Source organism: Rattus norvegicus, chromosome 6, assembly GCF_021556685.1.
Source record: "Rattus norvegicus strain SHRSP/BbbUtx chromosome 6, alternate assembly SHRSP_T2T, whole genome shotgun sequence".
NCBI lineage: Eukaryota > Metazoa > Chordata > Mammalia > Rodentia > Muridae > Rattus > Rattus norvegicus.
This window is the reverse complement of record NC_141539.1, coordinates 53,809,312-53,831,703: the sequence shown is the minus strand read 5'-3', so window position 1 is coordinate 53,831,703 and position 22,392 is coordinate 53,809,312. Positions and strand designations below refer to the sequence as shown.

General features: G+C 42.2%; 1 protein-coding gene and 1 pseudogene across 3 annotated transcripts in view; one reads left to right on the top strand and one right to left on the bottom strand.

Annotated features, from left to right (window-relative positions):
* The first annotated feature begins 1,548 nt into the window (after nucleotides 1–1,548).
* Nucleotides 1,549–3,273, top strand: Hirip3-ps1 (HIRA interacting protein 3, pseudogene 1; annotated as a pseudogene).
* Nucleotides 3,274–13,548: 10,275 nt separating this feature from the next.
* The window catches only part of Sh3yl1 (SH3 and SYLF domain containing 1), a 43,702-nt gene continuing 34,858 nt past the window's right edge, over nucleotides 13,549–22,392 (bottom strand). For all 3 annotated transcript variants that reach the window (XR_015622008.1, XM_087553732.1, NM_001108705.2), the window contains 2 exon segments: nucleotides 14,817–14,873; nucleotides 13,549–13,898 (listed from right to left, as the gene is read on the bottom strand). Coding sequence is in view for 2 of the 3 variants with exons in the window: in XM_087553732.1 (XP_087409858.1) it covers nucleotides 13,708–13,898; nucleotides 14,817–14,873 (248 nt within the window). In the remaining variant the exon portion in view is untranslated.

Genomic DNA, 22,392 nt, shown 5'->3' with positions numbered 1-22,392 from the left:
CTAGTAAAGGCTCGAGAGTGTCAACTCATAACAACTATAGTGTAACTGATGTCTCATCTCCGTTCCAGACAGCGAGTCCACCACAGGGAGGGAGAGCAGCAGCAGGCTATTTCCAGAAAAAGGTTTATGAGCTGGAGGGTGCTGGTCTAGCGGACAACGCATCTGAGGTTAGCAAAGGAACCAGAGCCCTGAGCCGAAGGGGACCCACGTTTGGCTGTAATTGTAATGGCACGGCAAGGGAAAAGAATATGGCCTTGTTTGACACAGTAGCACCATTGCCCTAGAAGGAAGGAGCGTTTACTGAACACCTACTATGGGGATTTCCCCATGCATCACTTTATTGAGTTTTGTCCTCCACTACAGAACCTAGGCATTTGCTACATCAGAGACCTAATGTGGTGCCTTTGGGCTTTTTCCCCACCGGGTCACACCAGGGCCTCTAGCTGTTTGCACACTCTCAGGCCTTCTCCATTTTCACCGAGTAGCTGAAGACCTCGTGTACGGAGTAGCAGGAGGCTTGAGACGCATTTTCTAATGGTCAGTCATTGAGATGTCTGCTGATTTAGTGGGGTCTTCCTTTCTTGGTGTCTGGGTAGGTAGCTATAAAAATTGATTTTCTGGAGAGTGTGCACGGACCCTGTTAGTGAGATCTGCTTCTCTGTATCTTTTTGTTCCAGTGCGTCCTGTGTGTCTCCTTCTCTGCTATTTTGGGAGCTGTGCTGAAGCACACCCCTCCCCCATGCTTTGTGCCTGGTGTCAGATTCCACAGAGCCATGATAGAAACACTGGTGCTCAAGACCCCTAGCCACTCCTTCAGTCTTTCTCACTCCTCCCTCCAGGCTCAGAGCAACTATAAATAGGACATATAACCAAAGTTATGCTTTTTGGTTATGCTTTTTTTGGTAAAACCAAAGTTTTACCTTATATAATAAATATTTAGAAAAATATATTGAGATATTCATTTCACTTCTATTACATGCATTTTAGTGCATTGCTCTATAGTTAGGCAAAAGTACAGGGATTTTAATCTTTCTGTTCCTAGTGTCAAATAATTTGTGGCTATATGTTTAAATATGATATCAGTCTCGATCAACTAAATATTTGTAAGTGTATACATTACTGAGTCCCCTCAAGTACTATTGAAAATCAAAATTCCATATCAACCTTACAAACATACTACCTAGAAGACCTTGGTTAGGTTGGTCAGTCAGTGGTGATTTCAAAGGACTAATTTTTTGATACACATAGTTACATCTGTTGAGTAAAAGACATTTGATAGGTTTTTTTGAAAAAAGATGTGCATATTTCTGCAGGGCTACCATATTGAGAGCCATACTGTAGTGTGTTCTCAGTGACCAAGTCTCTTGGGTACGACCTCCTGGCACTGTTTTTTTTTTTTTTTTTCAGGCTCTTTATTGTGATTATAACATGTCTAGAGGCACTGAGGAGAGATCTCTGATACTTTGGAAACATAATGGATAAAGCAGAGCAGTAGCGCCTTGCTGCTAATAACTATCTTTACATTCTAAAAATACGTTTACTGACAGCATGGCGCCAGGAAACGAGATGCCAGAATTCATATACAGCTTCTTTGGAGCTTGCCCTGACCTCAGCAGGTTTACACACTCCATTGTGCCACAGGCATTTTTGACTCACGTGGGTCAGGGTCATCTTGAACTGGAGGAGAAGCAGGCATTGAAGCAGCTGGCAGAGGAAGAGCTGCTGAAGTTGCAGGCGGATGCTGGTTCCAGGGACGGAAAGCTAGACTTTATCAAAGCGAGGAGGTCTCCTGCTCCCTGAAGTGACCCAGAGAGGAAAAGGTTCTGCTTCAATTCAGCATCCAGCTTTACACCATCCAGTCCAGACTGCTCAGGATGCCCAACAGAGGACAGCACAACCAAGAAGGCACCGCCAAGGAGAGCCTTTAAGGACGTAGTTGAGAGCGCAGATGAACAGCTAAAGACCTGGTTGCCGAGATGGGATTGGAGGAGAGCAGTGAGGAGGAAGCAGAAGGCTCTAGCAGCTCAGGTGAGGTCTAGAAGGCGAGGGCACTGAGGAAGATGGTGATGTGAAAAAAATAACAGAATGGTGGGGCTCGAAAGAAAGCTGGGGCCAAGAAAGTTGGGTCCAAGAACAAGCAAGCACCATACAAGGCAGATAGGAAGCGGGCTAAGGAAGAGAGGGGAAGCAGTGAGGAAGAGGCTGCACAGAGCAGAGCAAAGGTGGAGAGAACCACAGGCACTAAACGCCAGGAGGAAAGTAAATACCACAAAGAGAAGAAAGCACAGAGAGCCCAGATGGAGAAGCAACAAAGGGAGGGGGGTGCGCAGCCTGGAAGAGAAAGAGTGTGAGCAGAAAAATCAGGGCTGGGAGGCTAACGGAAGGTTTGGGAGACAGCAAGAAGAGGAGAGGCAGCCAGTAGTGGGGACAGGAGGGGGAGGAGGGGGAGGAGGGAGAGGAGGAGGAGGGGGAGGAGGAGGGGGAGGAGGAGGGGAGAAGGAGGGGGAGGAGGAGGGGAGGAGGAAGAGCACTTAACGAAGAGAAAGAGCAAGGACAGGACCCAGACTGAGAGTGGGAGAAGGCAGAGCACAAGCAGCGAGGATGACACGCAGGTGCAAGCAGCCGCTCGAGGCACGAAGACAGGCAGCCTGGGCAGCAGTAATGGTGAAGTGGCACACAGAGGCAAGTGAGTGACTCCCAGGCAGGACAGAACACCAAAGAGGAGAGACAGAGCCGCTCCAAGAACGGCAAGGCATAACGTCCCCCTTCCCTCATCAGATGCCAGTCCAGAACCCACAGGCCAGAAGGCTGGCTCTGGTTGCTGTGGAGAGGATCACACAGCTGTGGTTAGGCTAAAGCGTTACCTTCAGGCTTGTGGTGCCCACTGAAACTACAAGAAGCTGTTGGGGTCCTGTCACTCCCACAAGGAGCGCTTGAGTGTTCTCAGGGCTGAGCTGGAATCACTGGGCCGGAAGGGCAATCTTTCTTTGGAGAAGTGTCGGACCCTAAAGGAGCAGCGGGAAGAGGCAGCTGACGTGGTTTCCTTGGACACGAAGATGAAATGCTCAGATGAAATTCCCAGACAAAGGAATCTCCCTAGGGGAGCTTTATCACCGAACCCTGGGCTCAGAAGAGGAGCGGCCACGCCAAGAGCCTCTGAACTGGTCCCATATGTGTGGCATCATTAGCTGTGATGGCGAGAGTAACTGAACTCCATGCCCAGGATGAACCTTACCCTGTTTTACAAGGGCCCGTAGCACTGAAACAGCTTTCAAAGACAGACTATAGCTGCAGGGATCGAAGTCGGCACACAACTCAATTTCATGTTCTCTACAAGGGAAGCACGGGTGTGCGCACCAAGAGCCCAAGTGGAGTGAAAAGGACACCAACCGGCCCACAAAACTTTTGACCCCAAATTCATCTTGCCTACAGGAATTCAGGAATCAGGGAAGGAGCAGAAACTGAGGAGATATGGCTAAGCAATAACTGGGCCAACTAGAGACCCATTCCATGGGCAAGCACCAGACCTGACACTATTAATGATACTGCAGACAGGAGCTTGGCATTCCTGTCCTCTGAGAGGCTCCATTTAGCAGCTGACTCAGACAGATACAACAGAGACCTACAGCCAAACATGGGATGGAGGTTGAGGACTCTTATGGAGGAGTTGGGGCGGGGAGAGGGGGATTGAGTGTCCCAAAGGGGATAGGAACTGCACAGGAAGACCAGCAGAGTCAACTAACCTGGACCCGTGGGAACTCTCAGAGACTGAACCATCAACCAAAGAGCATACATGGACTGGACCTAAGGCCCCCTCCTCACATAATGTAGCTTGCTCTTCATGCAGTAGGAGCTGTCTCTAAAGCTGTTGGCTGTTTGTGGAATCTGTTCCCTTAACCCAGAAGTCTTGTCTGGCCTCAGTGTGAGAAGAAGCTCCTAGCCCTGCAGAGACTTGATGATGTGCCAGAGTAGGGGGATTCTCATCTCTCAGAGGAGAAGGGGAGGGACTATGGGATAGAGACTGTGGGAAGGGAGAACGGAGGAGGGACAGCAATGGGGATGCAAAGTAAGTATAATAATAGTAATAATAATAATAAACAAAAAACAAAAAACCCCACAATAAACCAGACTAAAACCCAACCAAACAACAACAATAACAACAAAAATAAACAACAAAAAATATTCCTACTTATGTTTGTTTGCTTTTCTGTTGCTGTTTATCACAGATGACTAAAGATGACTAAAAAGAACTTGGGGAGAGAAGGGTTTATTTAATCTTACAGGTTATGTATGGCCCATCACCAAGGAAAGCCAAACAAAGAAACTGGGGGCAACAGCCACAGGGAAATGCTGCATTCTGGCCAAGCTCCATAACTGACCTTTGACTCCTTAGTGTGCAGGTCCATTAATGCTATTCAGCTTGAAACAAACGTTATGTGTAACAATGTATAACTTAATTCGAGATCAGAGATGGGTTATAAAGCTCTTAGTGAATAGTGGGTAAGAACCATCTTGGGCCGAGTGGAGCTCCTTGTGGGTTGGACCCAGGTTACAGGCTTGCTCTATCCCTGCCCAGCGTTGTAGTATCACAGCCATGCTTCCTCACTGCTGATATCTGCACAGCTGTCTTATCCCGGGTCAGCGGTGAGGATTCAGTGTGGGAATGGCTACATGGAAAGTACCTAGAAAATACGGAAATGCAGGGCCATACTTTATGGTTTAAATAAAACAATATTTAATTTTTTTACATATCAAAAACTCCTCACCATTTAAAATTATAAGACAGTTCTGTAAAATTTAAATTGTTTTGTTGTTGGTTTCAAATGAATTATTTAATCACATCTTTCTTAATATGATGTGTGCAGCTTAGTAAAACCATGCCAGTTTACTCTGTAATCGGTACTCACACCAAAGGTCAGTGTATTAGACATTGATCTAGGTCAGGAATTATCTGAATAAAAATAAATATCAGATTTTTATACAGTAAACCAGATTGTCCTAGTTTCTTTGCTGTTATAAGATACTCTGATGAAAGCAACTTTGGGGGAAAGGATTTGTTCGGCCCACAGTCCATCTGCACTGAGTTCATCATGGAGGGAAAGACATGGCAACAGGCAGTAAAGGCGGGAAGAGGCCTATTCTCCACCTCCTCAGAAGTCCATAATTTTCCCAAATAGAAAATTATGGGGACAAAGTATTCAGGTGCAAAAGCCTTTGAGGGTGGGGCATTTCATGTCCAAACTAGAATGCAGATAAAATCTGGGATCAAGGCTGGCAGAAATTCTGATCATGGAGTAGTGTGTGCACACGATGGGTTTGGCTACCCAGAGTGAAAGGCCACTGGAGATGGGTTTCTTCTTGTTTACAGTGTATATTAAAGTATGGGAGGCTATCCAGGGAGAAACGTTCAACACCAAAGCATACAAGTGTAAAGATTACAAAGACCCCCTCAAGACCAGCCATACATACCCCCTTACAGTCTCCTTCTCTCTTTTCCCCTTTCTGCCCTCTGTTGAGCTGTGAGTCTCAGTTTACACTGAAGACAGACTGGGGTATTTGGAATATTTTTATAGACTAATGTAAATATAATATAAAAATATGTGAAAGGGCCAAATACCACAGTGGCAGTGGCCCCGCCAGTCAAAGATCACTCTGGTATCCCATGAGACAGAGACCTTAAGGTGCGAAGGGCAACTCATCAGGTTGGCTTCCTTTGGCTGATGCTAGCTGGGTACCATGAGAGGGTACCAGTGGAGAACCTTAAAGGGTGTGAGTGGAAATCCTGTGGAGGGTACTGGCTGGGAAACTAGGGATGATATACTTGATTACCTTGGAGAGTATTATGGATAGCTTGGTATTATTGGGAGAGCACTGGTCAGGTACCTTTGGAAGGTAACGGTCAGAAATCTTAGACAAGCAGAAGTCAGAAGTCTTGGGAAGGAAGGTACTATTGAGTACCCTAAGAGTACTGGTTGGAAACTTTCTAGGGTATTACTGGTCAGTCACTCTGATAGGATGGTAGGTAATTTTCAACTGTTTATCAATGTCAACTTGTTGACAAAATTGACTCTGATAAGAAACTAGGGTGGCATAAGGAGTCTGTGATAGTTTGAATTAGAATGGTCCCCATAGGGTCATATGTTTGAATGCTGGATCCCTGGTTAGTGGAACAGCTCAAGAAAAATTAGGAGGGGCGACCTTGTTGGAGGTGACATGGCCTTGTAGGAGGCAGAGTGTCACTATGCTTTGAGGTTTCAAAAGCCCACTCCAGGCCCAGTCTTTCTCTTTCTGCCTGCCTGCACTCAGGATGTAAAGCTCTCGCCTACTTCTCCAGCACCATGCCTGCCTGCCTGCCACTATGCTGTCTGCTATGATAATAATGGTCTGAGCCTCTGAATCTGTAAGCAAGCCCACAATTAAATGCTTTCTTTCATAAGAGCCGTCTTGGTCATGTTCTCTCTTCACACCAATAGAACAATACTAAGAATCTATTTTTTTCTTACAATTATATATATGAGGGAGATTCTTTTTTTAAAATGAAAATGTAATTAGATAATTTCCTTCCTCCAACTCCTCACATTCCAGCCCTCATCACAACTTCTTCTCAAATTCCTGGCCTCTTCTTTCTTATATAGGTGTATATAAATATATAAATACAACCCAGTGAATCCATTCAGTTTTGCTTGCATGTATATAATTTCAGGAATGGACACTTGGTATTGTTTAGCCAATTATGGGCCACCCTCTGGAAGAAGACTACTCCTGCTCTTGGCATCTGAAGGAGAAACTCTTAAATCTGTGTGTTTAACCCATTTCCAGTTAAACATTTCCAGTTCTGAACACTAGGTGAATTTTATGTACAATGCTCACGATTGTGATAGTCCAGTGGGCTAATAGTGTTTTATTTGCCTGATTCTTTTTATACTAAACCAACATCAACCCTCTCTTAGGAGGAGCTCCCATTCATTCTACTATTTAGGTGTCAATGTGCACTAGTGGGGGGTCTCTTTCGTGTTATAAAAGGCTATTTTCATTGCCTATTTTCTCATTCTGTCTTTAAATATCTTTAAAAAAAATTTTATTCAACCTTTTTTTGCACTCCAGATTTTATCCCCCTCCCAGTCCAACCTCTGACTGTTCCACATCCCATACCTCCTTCCCCCGTCTCCACGAGGATGTCCCCACCCCCAACCCCCACCTCATCAGACCTCTCCACTCCCTGGGGCCTCCAGGCTTGAGGGTTAGGTGCATCTTCTCTGACTGAACCCAGACCTGGCAGTCCTCTGCTGTAGACGGGGGCCTCATATCAGCTGCCTGGTTGGTGGTCCAATGTCTGAGAGACCTTGGGGGTCCAGGTTAGTTGAGACTGCTGGTCCTCCTACAGGGTCGCCCTCCTCCTCAGCTTCTTCCAGTTTTTCCCTAATTCAACCACAGGGGACTGGTCGGGTGTAAATATCTGCATCTCTTGCAGTTGCTTGTTGGGTCTTTTGGAGACCATGGTAGGTCCCTTTTTATGAACACCCCATAGCCTTGGTAATAGTGTCAGGCCTCCCCTTGAGCTGGATCCCACTTTGGGCCTGTTGCTGAACCTTCTTTTCTTCAGGCTCTTCTCCACTTTTGTTTCACAATTCTTTCAGATAGGAATACATTGTGGGATGGCAACTCTCTCTTTCACTTGATGCCCTGTCTTTCTGCTGGAGGTGGGCTCTACAAGCTCCCTCTCCCCACTGTAGGGCCTTTCATCTAGGGTCCCTCTCTTTGAGTCCTGAGAGTCTCTCACCGGTGTCCCAGGTCTCTGGTACATTCTGGAGCCCACCCCCCACCCCCATCTCAAGGTTGCCTGTTTCCATTCTTTCTGCTGGCCCTCAGGGCTTCAGTCCTTTTCCCCCACCCAATATCTGATCATGTTTCCCTCTCCCTGACCCTGTCTCCTTCCCCACCCAGTTCCCTCCCCGCTGCCCCTTCCAGGATTGCATTCTTCTCCCTCCCAAGTGGGATTGAGGCGTCCTTACTTGGGCCCTTCGGCTTGTTAACCTTTTCGAGTTCTGTGGTCTGTACTTGGGTATTCTGCACTCTTTTTAGCTAATACCCACTTACTAGTGAGTACACACCATGCATGTCCTTTTGGGTCTGAGTCACTCAGGGTGGATGATACTTTCTACTTCCATCCATTTGCCTGCAGAACCTAGGCTGTCCTCGTTCTTAATAGCTGAGTAGTGTTCCACATTGTCTGTATCCATTCTTCTGTCGTGGGACCTCTGGGTTGTTTCCAGCTTCTGACAATCACAAATAAGGCCACTATGAACATAGTGGGGACATGTGACCCTGTGGCCTGGTGGGACATCTTTTGGGTATATTCCCAAGAGTGGTATAGCTGGATCTTCGGGTAGATCTATTTCCAATTTTCTGAGGCATCTCCAGATTGATTTCCAGAGTCATTGTACCAGGATCTTCAACTTACCGTTTATCTTCTTATTTCACTCGCAAACAATTCTATTTTCTGTGCGTCCTTTTGAGCATTACAGCTAACAATATAACCTCTTCTGAAGTGGAAATTAACAAGATAACTCCCAGACTACGAGGCTTTAGGGTCCGAAGCCAGGACCTTTCCCTGAGGAACCCAAAGCCTCCAGAATTCTAATCTTGTAGTCCAGGCTTCGTTCCAGTGATAGTCATCCTGACACTTTTACGTGAGGCCACCAGCACATGTTTATGTTCTGCACAGAAAATCGGCTATTTAGATTGGCCTCCATGGCAGGAATGCCTGTAGAACATGTAATGGGTGATGCCCCGGTGACCTGGGAGCTCAGCCCTGGGTCCTGATCGTGGCCTCTGCTTCCACATGGGCCTTCCGGGAGAAGCAGCAGCACCTTAGAGGCTGAGGTATCACTATTTCTGCAGAGCAGGGCCCCTCTAAACAGCAGCAACTCAGGGCCTGCAGATCTAAGGAAGGACCTATGCACCTCCTCAGTGTGGTAGAGCCATAGCCTGTGGGTTGACAGAACTACATTCAGTTAGATGCTGTTGCCATTCTCTGGTGGTCTGGTCTTTGCCCTCAGTAGCAAAGCAATGGGTACCACACTGCCCACCACCCTTGGCTCTCTATGTAGCCAGTGAGGTTGATGCTCCCAGGACAGTGACTCTGCCTTCATCCATCCCCCTTCCCGGGTCACAGCAGTAACATAGGTCTAGGCTTGTTCACTAGGACTTATCAAACATACCTCTATGTTTAAAGAACTTTCTTATTAACAAATGACGTCTCTTGGACAGACTGGCAGAATCAGCCCTGCTATCAGTTTGAATGTACGGTTTTCTTTTTAACATATGTAACTGCAGGTTTTTCCACCCACAGCCCAGTTGCTGAAATAAGGACTCTGAGATGTAATTATATATGAGTAAATGTCTAGGCCATAAGCTTCGGCTTGTTCCCCAGCTAGCTCATAACTTAATTAACCCATCTATTCTATTCTGTGAGTGCCACGTGCCTGGTTATCTCTGCTCAGTTTTGTGTGTTGGTCTCCTCAGAGTTCAGGGTGAATCTCAGGAACTCTCTACTCTCTCTACTGGAACTCCCACCTCCTATTTCCCGCCTCAGTTCATTGGCCAAACATCTTTTTATTGACAGGCGATGCTTCCATACACTACACAGGAGAGGCTCCCTACAAACATGTACTTTAAAAGTGTAATTAAATGACACGTGATTTTATACTCAGTTGTTATTTTCAGTAATATAAAATATTTTTGCAAGTTATTCATGAATCCCCAAACTTAATGGATACACTTTGGTGTGGTTATTACCAAGCCAAAGACTGTACCAACCTCTCTGAGCTCATTTAATAACCAGGGTCCTAAGGCAGCTCCCAGAGCTACTGATTCGAGCTTCGGAAAGTCTGTCTGGACTGAATTCATCAGCTAATCCTCGGAAGAAACAGTTTTATTTCCAGACTGTCTAATATAAAGTCAACAGTTTTCAAATGTAATATAAGCTATTTTAAAATTTATTGTTGCATACAGTTGGGTGACGAATACCTTTGGCACTAAGACGAATCGTCTGCACAGTTCCTGAAGTTTTAGACCAATTAGAGTTTGTTCACGCATTTCAAATACTAAGCATAAAAATCAAACAAGCTTTTGTGAGATTACAGCAAAGGCTTTCAGAGTTGCATAGTTCTACTTACCGAGTTTGCCAGCAGGATTTACCCTGAAAATTTATGCATTCCTTCCCATGAGTATAAGCATGAAAGTTGGCCCCAGACTCTGTACCTGCCTCAGAGCTTCCCCCAGTGCCAACGCTGGCACTCGCCCACTGGGGCTCTACTTGTGATGCCCGTGGTGACTCGGGGAACTGCTGTAGCACCCACGTGAAGGCCCTGCTCATTTCCATGTGAGTTCAGAACTCTTGAGCCTACACAGACATCTTTTTTCCCCACATAAGGAATTTCTTCTTCTAGTTCTGTTTCTGACTGGAACTGTGCACAGGTGTAGCTCTGCTCCCTCAAAGCAGACCCTCTCCCATTTTTAACCACAAACAACCCAGCAAATGTTTCCATTATTTTAATATTGACTTCATATCTTTCCATGTTACTACAAACCCACTTGGATGTGTCTGGTGGGATCCCTAAAATTAACATGGTGATAAAGGATGACCACATCTTTTGCCCTTTGTCTGTCTTTACCAAGCCTATCCTATTTCTCCACAGTTTATTTTCCCTATTTCATCTGCTCATGCTCACGGCCAACATATTGATAGCCTTTCTTTATCTGGAAACTGTTATATTAACAGTACGAACCTCTAAGACCTCTAACTGGGTCAGGTTCATAGTGTTTGCTTCTTGGTGCCTATCTATGGTTCTGCAAGGCCAGTCTCTGCAGACACACAGAATGAAAACCTCCTCCGTGGCTCGCTGTAATCCTAGGTGTCACACGCTGGCCTTCTGCCTTCATGACATCTTTGGTTCAATAGTCATTGTTTCTTCTACTTATAAAATCTTTTCATAGATCCATTGGATTCTACATGGTGATTCTTTCTAAACATCTATTTTAATTGAAAGGTAAAATGTATGTCTTTATCATGGATGAGAAAATGTTTTGTACTATGTCAACACTGTGGAGTAATTAAATCTACTTAGAGTATAGCTAACTTCACATTCCCATTTTAGGGGTGAAAATACTTAAAATCTATGCCTTAGTGATTTTTAAGAATTAGACATGTCAACCCATGGGGCAGCGAGTTGTGAAAGGTACCCTGATTCCTGGTCGAGACGGGTTGAATCCCTGGAAACCCTAGTAGGAATGGCAGGTGCATATCCAACCTCCCAGATCAGGGTCTCACTAGCTGCAGCCCCCACAAACCCAGAGGTTTGAGCCAGGTCAAGTTACATAGAGCAATGCCCCAAGCCCCTCCTCCACAGGTGAGGATATGACCTGACATAGGCTCAAGACAGATCAGTCGTAGAGACAGGATCATGTACCTGAAAATGTAGATGAGGTCTTCCCAAACTCTCAGGCCAAACCAATAGGAAGTACCTGCTGTCAGACAGTGACTTATCCACAAAACTGTTTTTAAGGGTCGTGTTCAGAATTAAAGGTGTGCAAGAATCAATCTGTCATCTAAGAGCTTCTGTCATAAGAGCTGTTAACACACTGCTGCTTGAGGAAGAGATCTGCTCTCCCAAAATCACCGCCAGAAGCCCTCCTGCACCCCTCGCAGGCTAGTCAGTCTCCTGCTGGCTAAACCCGGCCTGAACGGAGGCAGAACAACATCTGCCCAAGTTCTTTTCCTTTCTCCTGGATCAGCGAACCTAGCCAGACCAGAGATCTTCGTGGAAAACCTCTGGCACAGAGGCCCAAGATCACCCAGTACAACCACCGCAGTGTACAAAAAATCCGTGCTTCCCTAAGCAGTGCTTACTCAGGGTATATTTATGTCACATACTCCATGGAGAGTCTCCCTGGCCATCTTTGATAGAGCAGTATCCTACTTCCTTGTGCTAGCAATAATATTCTTTATTGTATTTATCGGTGTCTAAACCTAGTGCAGTCTCTTTTGATTTAGTTTTTATCGTTCTCCCTCTTTGTTAGGTAAACATCATTCAGTTTTCTTTCCCCAACAAAACATATGCTCTGAAAGTACCCGTGGACCAACCCACATGCTTACCTGTCCCTATCTTCACTTGACCTGTTAGAGTACAAACACCCCTGTAGCTCTGAGACACTTCCTCCAGACAACACAAGGCCTGTGGGATTGAGATTCCAAGACAGGGCGCAGCACGGGAAACATTGCTCTAACACTCTGCACCTTGCCGGGTTAGGCAGGTATCTGAAAAGAAGGTGTCAGAGAATGAACTCTAGGAGGACGGGTGTGGCAGAATTAGCAAGGGAAGTCATCCTGAACACTGTGCTGCCTGTGCCAGCGACAGAGCTATCTCAGCACCTAACACAGGAAATGCAAAATAAGGCAGCTCGCCTTCTCTGTGTCTTACTTACGGTGGTCACTAGGAAAGGCAGGGTTCTTTGTCACGTAAGGAAATGTAACACTAGTTGCTAATGTTTAATAACTTCTTAATGTGCTCAGCACTGTTCTAAGCATTTTATGCACTCATCAGCAGTGGGGGAACTGAGGCATAGGGATTGGGTAGATTGCTCAAGATCAGTCATGCAGGCTGGTCTGAGGTTTACAAATTAACCAAAACATGCACACTCTTGTACAGAGCAGGGACTCACTGTGCTATGTAAGATGATTTGATCTTGCTCACTTCAGAGGAGCAAAGGAGGTAGCCCACTTTCAGCCAGTTCTATAACGTCATGATGACACCCGTTCCCAAATGACGAGTTAACAGGGGAGAAGTAAAAGAAATCTACTTGGTCATTATTTTATGGGACGTCTTTTATGGGAGCCTCCAGACTGATTTATACTTAAGTTCCATGATGAATGGACAGCTATGCAGAACTGCAACTGGCAACTGGACACTACCTGATATTCCCTGCCTGTGCCTGGCTCTTAGGATTTGTCAGACAAAGTACAGAGAATTTCTTCATGGTTAGTTCCAAGATGGAAAGGTGGAGGAATGGGGGAAGGCTGCTATTTCTAGGCATGAAGATTTGCTTTGAGAAAAAGAGGCTCTAGTTTCTATGACAGCTCCTGGGGGAAGACAAACTTTAGCTTCTGTGGTTCGAGGGAGGATAGATAGCAGGGCACAGCAGGTGGGAAAGGCGGGACCCAGAGCTCCCTGCTGAACACTCAGTCCCTGTCCTCTGTGCGAGCCTCTATTCTTCCTGTCCTGGGCTCATTTAATCACCCAAACCTTGTTAAGTGAAAAGAACAAACTGCACCCAGATGCTCAGAAGTTGAGCCACGTACATACAAAAGTGAGCAGTACTCTTCCCCCGGCATGTACTTGTTTCTACCAAAACAGGTAGAAAGCAGTCAGAGTCAAGGGTCAGCAGGGGTGTCTGATGAACACCAAAGAATCACGTCTGTAAAAACTGTCGATGGCAACTGCAGAACAGCTTATCTGATTAAGTTAACACAAAGTGCTTAGCCACATGCTGATTTAACCATTTATTTATATGCAGAGAAAATATTTTACAACTGGATAAAAACATTTGCAGAGCAAGGGTGTGTTTAAACAATCTGATGTAAATAGTGAATCCTGTCTGTGTAGAAATGTTTTTGTGTAATTATCAAATAACAAAATCGTATGAACTTTAATTCATAGTTACATAGTTGGCTGGGAAAATTCCAGTTTGACCTCGAAGTTTTCCTTCCCACCAATCAAAATTTGAGTCGGTCTTTGATATAACTATGATTCTGTCTCCTGCTTGAAAATTCAAGTCCCCGGGCTGTTGCCCTTCAAAAGAGTATAATGCTGTCACTTCTATTGGCTGACTCAAACTGCCTAAAACAAGAAAATATAATCAAATTATAAATAGTTTAGGAAAGAAGTTGAAGTATGAGTTGGTAAGATAGAAACTGATCAATTAGGGTGTAAATTTTGGCTCCCTGCAGAGTTTCAGAACCCACACTGTATGGCCTCTCAATGTTCACAATATGAACCTTAGAATTCTCTCCCTTCGGAAGACAAAGGACCTGAGCCAGATCCTGGGATCCACATGACAGGAGGAGGAACTGATGCCTACAAGTTGTCTTTTGGCCTCCACAAATGTTATATGTTGTGTACACTGTTTTACAATGGGACCAGAGCTATGGATCACAGCAGGAAACATGAAAACCAAGAACAGCAGGACCCAGCTGAGCCAGGAAAAGCCAAAAGCTCAGGTTCACCAGGAAAGACATTTAAAATATTTTTATCTACATGATAATATTTACAACTTTAATTATCCGTTTTCTTGACAATATTATTTATATTTATGCAAGATGGCTAATTCCTCAATAGTTTATAAATTCAGTAGCATATAATTTAATGACTTTAGTGGCAAATTTAGAACATTAAATTAATAGCTGTTTATTCTTTGGCCTCAGCGTGTGTTCAACACTTAAAAAAAAGTGCTTAATTCTTTCAAGATAAATTTCTAAGGAATATTTAAGTAAGACAAGTGGAGAAATACTTTTACTAGAAAATCATGGGCTGTTGATGGTAATGCCTGGTCCTACAGTCTCTACTGGCCTCTCAAGGCTTATCAGAGACCAAAAGCATGCCCTCTGTCACTAAAGAATATTCATAATTAAACTCACTTAAAAAATCTCATAGTTATGAACATCTTCCCAGAGATTTTTATAACCCATCAAATTAACTGGAAATTATGTTATTGTAGAGTGGTTATATGTAATTTTTAAGTAATAGCTTTTTACTTACCAGTTTTCTCATGATAGCTAGAAAGCTCAGGATATAGCTTATATTCATTTCTATTACCTGTTAAAGTAAAAATAGAATGGGGGGATTTAAAAGCTTATTATAGTATATAAAATATACAAACCCATCAAATCCTAACCTTATTAAAGGTTTACACTATTGGGCCAGGCTGACAACTGAGAGATGCCCAAAACTGTACAAAAGCACATGTACAAGGCAAAGCAGCTGATGTGCCTGATACTGTCCACGGTCTATGCACATCTCTCCCAGAACCTTATCACAAAAGGTTACAGTCCCACATGGGAGCTCCAAACGTTCACACTTCACATGGATGAGCCGCTGTACAGCTTCTGATAGACACCTGAGTTCAGGATGAATCTAAACAGTCCTAAGGCACATCACGTTTCTCCTTTTGAATTAGAGACTGAAAACCACAGTGATCTGAATCTCATGATGGCTGACAAAAGAAGATCAACAGGCCCTTCCTAGCAGAAGGAATGCACAGCATCCCTTTCAACCTTCAAACCATATTCTCACACTCTCAACTGGCTCCAAGGAACTCCTCCATGAACTAGAGGTTCATGGAAATGGCCTCCTCTCCATATGCCCCGGCAGCCTCAAGCACTCTGAGGACACAAACACACCATGGAGTTCATGAATAGAAAAACACAGATAACACTGTTAGCACATGAGGGAAAAATAAAAGAACCTACTTGAAGAAACTGAATAGGAATAACTTTGGGTAGATTACTAGATGTTAGACAGATACACCAACTCAACTCTGAAATGGAAACAGGAGCCATGAGTGTACTCCACCAGGAAAGGAATCTAGAAACAAACAAAACAAACAAACAAACAACACCCCAAGACAAACAAAACGCCAACAAAAGAAACTAAAATTTTTACTGAAAGTCATAAAATAAACATCTCTACCAAGAGAAAACATAGCAAGACCAAACTATGATGTAGTGAAGTTAATATACAAACAAGATAATAAATGAAAATCCAAATTTTATAGAGCAAATAAGGATATTTAACATTGTTTTAACTTATACATTGTGAAAGGAAGGAAAAAAACTGATAAAATGATCTCAAAGTAGCTAAAAAATAAGTATCCCTGAATCAGACATTAACATTATCAGAAGAATCTCTGAAGAATCTAATACAATATTTCAATAGGAGGTAGAAAGACCTCTTTAGTCATGGTTTTAAAAAATAATGAATTTATAAAAAGTAGAAAGTGGATATATTTCACATAACAATTAATTTTTTTGCTGGGCAGTGAAAGAATGCACTTTTAATCTTAGGACTCCAAAGGGCAGAGACAGGCAGATCTCTGTGAGTTCAAGGGCAGTCTAGCCTACAGAGAGAGTTCCAGGACAGCCAGGGCTTGGTAAAATAATGAACGTATACCTAGAATAAATGTAGAATATTCCAAACCCAATGACAAAGCCCCAAGAATACAATTTTTTTTCATAATTTAAGCAAGAAAATAAATATCCCAATAGGGAAAACACTGACCAATAAAACGAAGAGCTTTTCACTAAAGAGTAAAACACCAGAAAATATATTAAGAGATTTAATTCACTAACATATGGGGATGAACATGATCCTGTTAACAAGGAAATATGTCATCCTTGCCCAAGAAACACATCAAGATGTTCCAACACAAACAGGTGAGGCATGCGTGAGCTGAGAGAGGCTGTGATAGATGGTACCATGTGGGTATGTATTTGAGGGGGTGCATTACATGGCGAGGAACATATCTGGGTGGAAGTAAACATGGTGGGGAACTTTTGTGGTGGGAAATGAAGATGGTAATGTTTACGGTGAGAAATGTACAAGAGCTATATGGGTGAGAAAATGGATTTGGAACATAAAAGTGGGACTGGGAAAAGCCCGTTATCATCATGAAGAACATTATTACTTATTCCAGCCCTCCTTCCACTAATAGTGGTTGCACTTTAACATATAGTGTTCTTCCTATACCAAATGTTCTTGAAGGGCAAGATCCCAGGTACAGCCAACTTTGTGCTCCATTCTATGAAATCACATACGGTAGTATACATTTAATATAATCTATGTTAATAGACTAGATACATGCAAAACACGATTCTAATAATAAGTGTCGTGAAAGTGGTGATAAGACTATACTAGTTCAGCTTCTACTTTTGTGATAAACAATAACCAGACTTAGGAAGGAGAGGGTTTATTTGGCTTATGCACCGTTGGTCACAGTCCTTCCCTGAGGGAAAGCCCGGAAGCATACAGAAGCATGGACAGGAACCATGGAGGAGAGCTGCTTACTTGTCTATTCTTAGGCTCACATTCAATTGCTTTTCTTATCCTCCCAGGTCCGTCTACCTGTCAGGGGTGGGTGGCTACAGTGGGGTGGGCTGTACCTTGTTGATAATCAACTGAGAAAATACCCCCATAGTCATGCCACAGGCCAATTAATATTCTCCTTTCTCAGATATGTCTAGATTTGTTTCAAGCTGATCAAACCTGACTAGAACATGGACCCTTCTTTGCCTGCTAACACCATTCCCAGGCCTACCTCTGGCCACATAGCTCCTGCACAACCTTTCTTTGGTCAATTTCCCCAGTTTTAAGCTCTACCACACCATTTATTGCAGGCTTAGCTCTTCCAGTTCCTGCACCAGTCCAGCCTGGGGCAGGCTAGATGGGACATCAGATGACAGAAGAGTCACAGGGCAAAAAATTCACATAACAATGGGCCAATACAGTATGATCTGTGCCCATAAACCCACCAGTCCCGTAGAAATGGTCTCTGAATTGCTTAGATGAACTCTAGAACATAGAAATTTGAAAGAAGAATCATAAACTTCATCAAAGAATTCAAAGACTATGAAGAAAATATGAACAAATAGCTCAAGGAAGTTAAGGAGTATAGCAATAAACACCCGAACAATATCCAAGAAAACACAAATAGATGAATAAATTAAACAAAGACAATTCAAAAATTGAAAATCAAATTCAGTAATGTGATAGAAATCCTGGGGAGAACTAAAGCTGAAATAAAGATGGGAATGAAAAATTCAACAACACAGTTAGAAAGCGCAGGGGAAAGCCTTACAAGTAGAATGAGTCCAGTAGAAGATATAAGCAGGAGACGATAAAGTGAATGGACCACTCAAGCAAAGAATATGAGATATTAAAAAAAATATAGAGAAGGGGTATGCAGAAACTTTGGGACACCACACAAATGACCTATTCTTTAAATTATAGGCCTAAAAGAAGGAGAATGCCAGGTCAGTGACATATACCAGATCCTCAACAGGATCATAGAAGAAAGCTGCTAATTAAGGGGAGATGTACTCATACAGATAATAAGCAGCAGAAGGAACACCAAGTAGGTGGTGTCAGAAAAGAAATGCCCCACAGAATATTATAGCTGAACACTAAGTATACAGAAAAGAGGGCACTGAATACAAGAGACAAACCAAAAGTCATATATACAGGAAAACCCATCAGAGTAACAACAGATTTTTCAATGGAAACTTTAAAAGTCAGAAGAAACTGGAGGAATACACTTCAGGTTCCAGTAGACCACGGATGCCAACCTAGATTACTATACCCAGCATTTATCTACCATAGCTAAAAGGAGAAGGAAAAACATTCCATGACACAAACACACTTAAAGAATTACTGTGCACAAAATTAGCCTGACAGAATACTGGAAGTAATAATTTGGACTGAAGAGAGTTATGAATGTAGCCAAGACACTACAGAAAGAAAACAAATAAAGCTAAAATTATTGAGATACAAAATATCACTAAGAATACAAACAGGGAAAAAACCAACAACAACAAAATGACAGCAAGCAAGATACACCTTTCACCACTAACTTTAAACACTAATGACTTCAACTTCCTAATCAAAAGACACAGGCTAGTTGAACAGATTAAGAAAGAAAATCCATTTATCTGTTGTATACAAGAAACTCATCTTACCTTCAAAGATGGGCACTATCTTAAGGGAATAGGACTGAAAAAGATATGCCAGACAAATGGGACTAGAAAACAATTTGAGGGGTCACTATTCTAATACTTGATAAAATAGACTTTGAGTGAATTAATCTGAAGAGAAAATGAAGAACATTTCATTTTTGTCATGGGCATGATTAATTCAGAAGATATTACCACCCGTGTGTGTGTGTGTGTGTGTGTGTGTCTGTGTGTGTGTGTGTGTCTGTGTGTGTGTGTGTGTATGTGTGAAACTCTGGAATATCCAATCTCAGAAAAAGAGTAAAATTGGAATTAAAGACACAGATTAATTCTAACTCATTAATAGTAGGTGATTTTAGTACCTAACTTTCTCAGGTACTAAGCTTGGCAGGCTGCATTTCCATATTTATTTGCATATATAACAATGACAAAAGATTAAGAGCCTATACATTTGAAAGGGAGTGGAGGGCAAGGAAGAAATGAAGCAGAGGGGTAATGTGATTATATTTTAATTAATTTGAAAGATAATAAAAAAGAAAAGCAGTCAGTCCTAAGGGAAATTTATAGCTCTAAGTTCCTACATTAAGTATCAGGAAAATACAATAGCTGATGTAATGATGCAACTCAAGAATTTGGAAAAGCAAGATAAATTAACTCAAATCCAATAGGTGACACGAAATATTGAAAACCAGAGCATAAGCCGGGCAGCAGGGGCCTATTCTTTTAAACCAGTACTTGGCAGGCAGAGGGAGGCTGATCTTAGAGTTGAAGGCTAGCCTAGTCTACAAAGTGTAGTGCCAAGGCTACACAGAGAAACTATGTCTTGAAAATTGAAAGCCAAACCAAACCAACCAACAAACCAAATAAACAAAAACCCAAAACCAGAGTATAAATTAATGAAATAGAAACAAATAAAATAATACAAAGAATCAATACATCTAAGAGCTGGTTTTTGAGAAGATAAATACCACTAACAAACCCAGTTATTCAAAAGAAAGTGATAACCCAAATCAACAAATCAGAAATGAACAGGGAAATATTACGACAGATGTCAATTCAGCTTATATGGAAATACTTTAAAAATCCATACTCAATTATGTTAGAAAAATCTACAAATGGACAGATTTCTAGATTTATCCAAACCATCTAAATTAAACCAAGAAGAGGCAAACAGCCTAAACAAATACATAACCAAAAAAGATTAAAACAGTAATGAAAAGTCTTCTGGATTAAACAAAAACAAAAAACAAACAAACAAACAAACAAACAAACAAAAAAAGCCCAGGACAGATGGATTCACCACAAAAGTCTACCAGATTTTCAAAGAAGATCTACAACTAACATTTCTTAAATTATTCAAAACAATAGAGACAGAAGGAACATTTTCAAATTCCATTTACAAAGCACATACTACTATAATTCCCAAACTAAATAAAGACAGAACACAAAAGAAGTTGACAGGCCAATATTCCTGATGAACGCAGACACAAAAATACTAAACAAAGCAAAAAAAAAATACAGGATTATATATAAAAATGTCATCCAGCACAATCAAGTTGGCCTTACCCCTGAGATGCAGGATAGCTCAGAATATTTAAGTCAATAAATGTAATAAATCATATAAATGAACTTAAAGACAAAAATCACATGACCATCTCAAACATAAGAACTTGACAAAAAATGACATGCCTTCATAACAAAAGTCCTAAAAAATAGTAGGGCAGGAGGATGGTACATACCTGAACCTAATCAAGGTTATATATGACCAACCTATAGCCAACACCATCCAAATGCAGAAAACTTGAAGCAACCTCATTAAAATAGGACTGAACCAGGTTTGTCCACTATCCCCACTTCTTTTCAGTATAGCACTTGGAACCTAGCTAGAGCAATAAAACAAGAGAAGGAAAATAAAAGGATACAAATAGAAAAATAAGTCAAATTACCCCTACTTAAAGGTGATTTGATATTACACATTAAGAAATCCCACCAGAAAACTTCTAGAAATAATCAACACTTCCAATGAAGTGTTAAGATACAAAATTGCCTAACGGAAATTAGTGGCCTTTCTAGATACTAGACACAAACATCCTGACAGAGATGGAAACACTCCTGTTCACATTAGCCTCGGGGTGGGGGTGGGGTGGGGAAAGCAAAACCAAATAAAAACCAACCAACAACTATGAAACCCGCCACTCAATTCATTGCCCACCCCTTATACCCCCTCCCCCAAAAAAAGAAGAAAGAAAGAAAGAAAAGAGGATGGAGAGATGGTTGAGAGGTTAAAGGTGCCAGGTAGTCCAGAAGATCTGAGTTTGACTCCCAGTTTGCACATGGCAGCTCACGACTGCCTGTTCACTCCATTCCCAGGAGTCTGACACCCTCTCCCGGTCTCCCTGGGCACTGTCCACATGTGTCTCACACACACACATACATGCAGAGAAGACACTAACACACATAAGAAAGAACACACATAAGAAAACCAGAAGTTTTCTGGTGGGATTTTAATGAAACAATTAAAATAAACCAAAGTATCTGGGAATAAACCTAATGGGGAAAGTAAAAGACCTCCTACAGTGAGAGCTTTAGATCTCTAGAGAAAGAGATAGATGCACACGTCAGAAGCTGGGAAGACCTCCATGGTCACGGACTGGTAGAATTAATACCGAAAAAAAATGACCATCCTATCAAATAATTTGCAGATTACTTTTGATTCAATGCAATCAAAATCCATATTACATTCTTCATAGAAATTAGAAAATGTCCTACATCATACAGAGCCAAAAACACCCTAGAGAGCCAAAGCAATCCTGATCAGAGAGACTGAAGGAATAACCATACCAGACTTCGAGCCATAGTCGGGAGATGCAGAAATAAACACAGCATGGTACCAGAACAAGAACTGGCATGTAAATCAACTGAACTGAATAAAGACCTAACTGTATGTGCATGTGATTGTGCCTACTCATTTTTGACAAAGATACCAAAAATACACACTAGAAAAAAGACAGCTTCTTCAACAAATATTGTGGTTAAAAACTGGATGCCCACATTTGGAAGTATTGACTACATCATATCTACCACACTGCACAAAAAGGAACTTTGAATGCATCAAAGATCTCAATGTGAAACTTGAAGAGCTGAAGCTGCTAGAAGAAAACACAGGCAGAGCCTACAAGAGATGTCTGTGCAAGAAGGTCTTGATTAGGACTACAGTTTGCCCAGAAATTAAGGTCATCAGTTGATAACTCTGATCTTCATGAAACTAAAAGAGTATCTGTACAACAAAGTAACAATCAGGAGTGGAGAGAATATTAGCTAAACATCCTACAGACAATGTCTAGAATAAACAATTGACTAAAAAAAAAATAAAGATAACAAACTACTCAATCAAAACCACATGATCATTTCATTAGATGCTGAGAAAGCATTTGACAAAATTCAACACCCCTTCATGATAAAAGTCCTGGAAAGAATAGGAATTCAAGGCCCATGCCTAAACATAGTAAAAGCCATATACAGCAAACCAGTTGCTAACATTAAACTAAATGGAGAGAAACTTGAAGCAATCCCACTAAAATCAGGGACTAGACAAGGCTGCCCACTCTCTC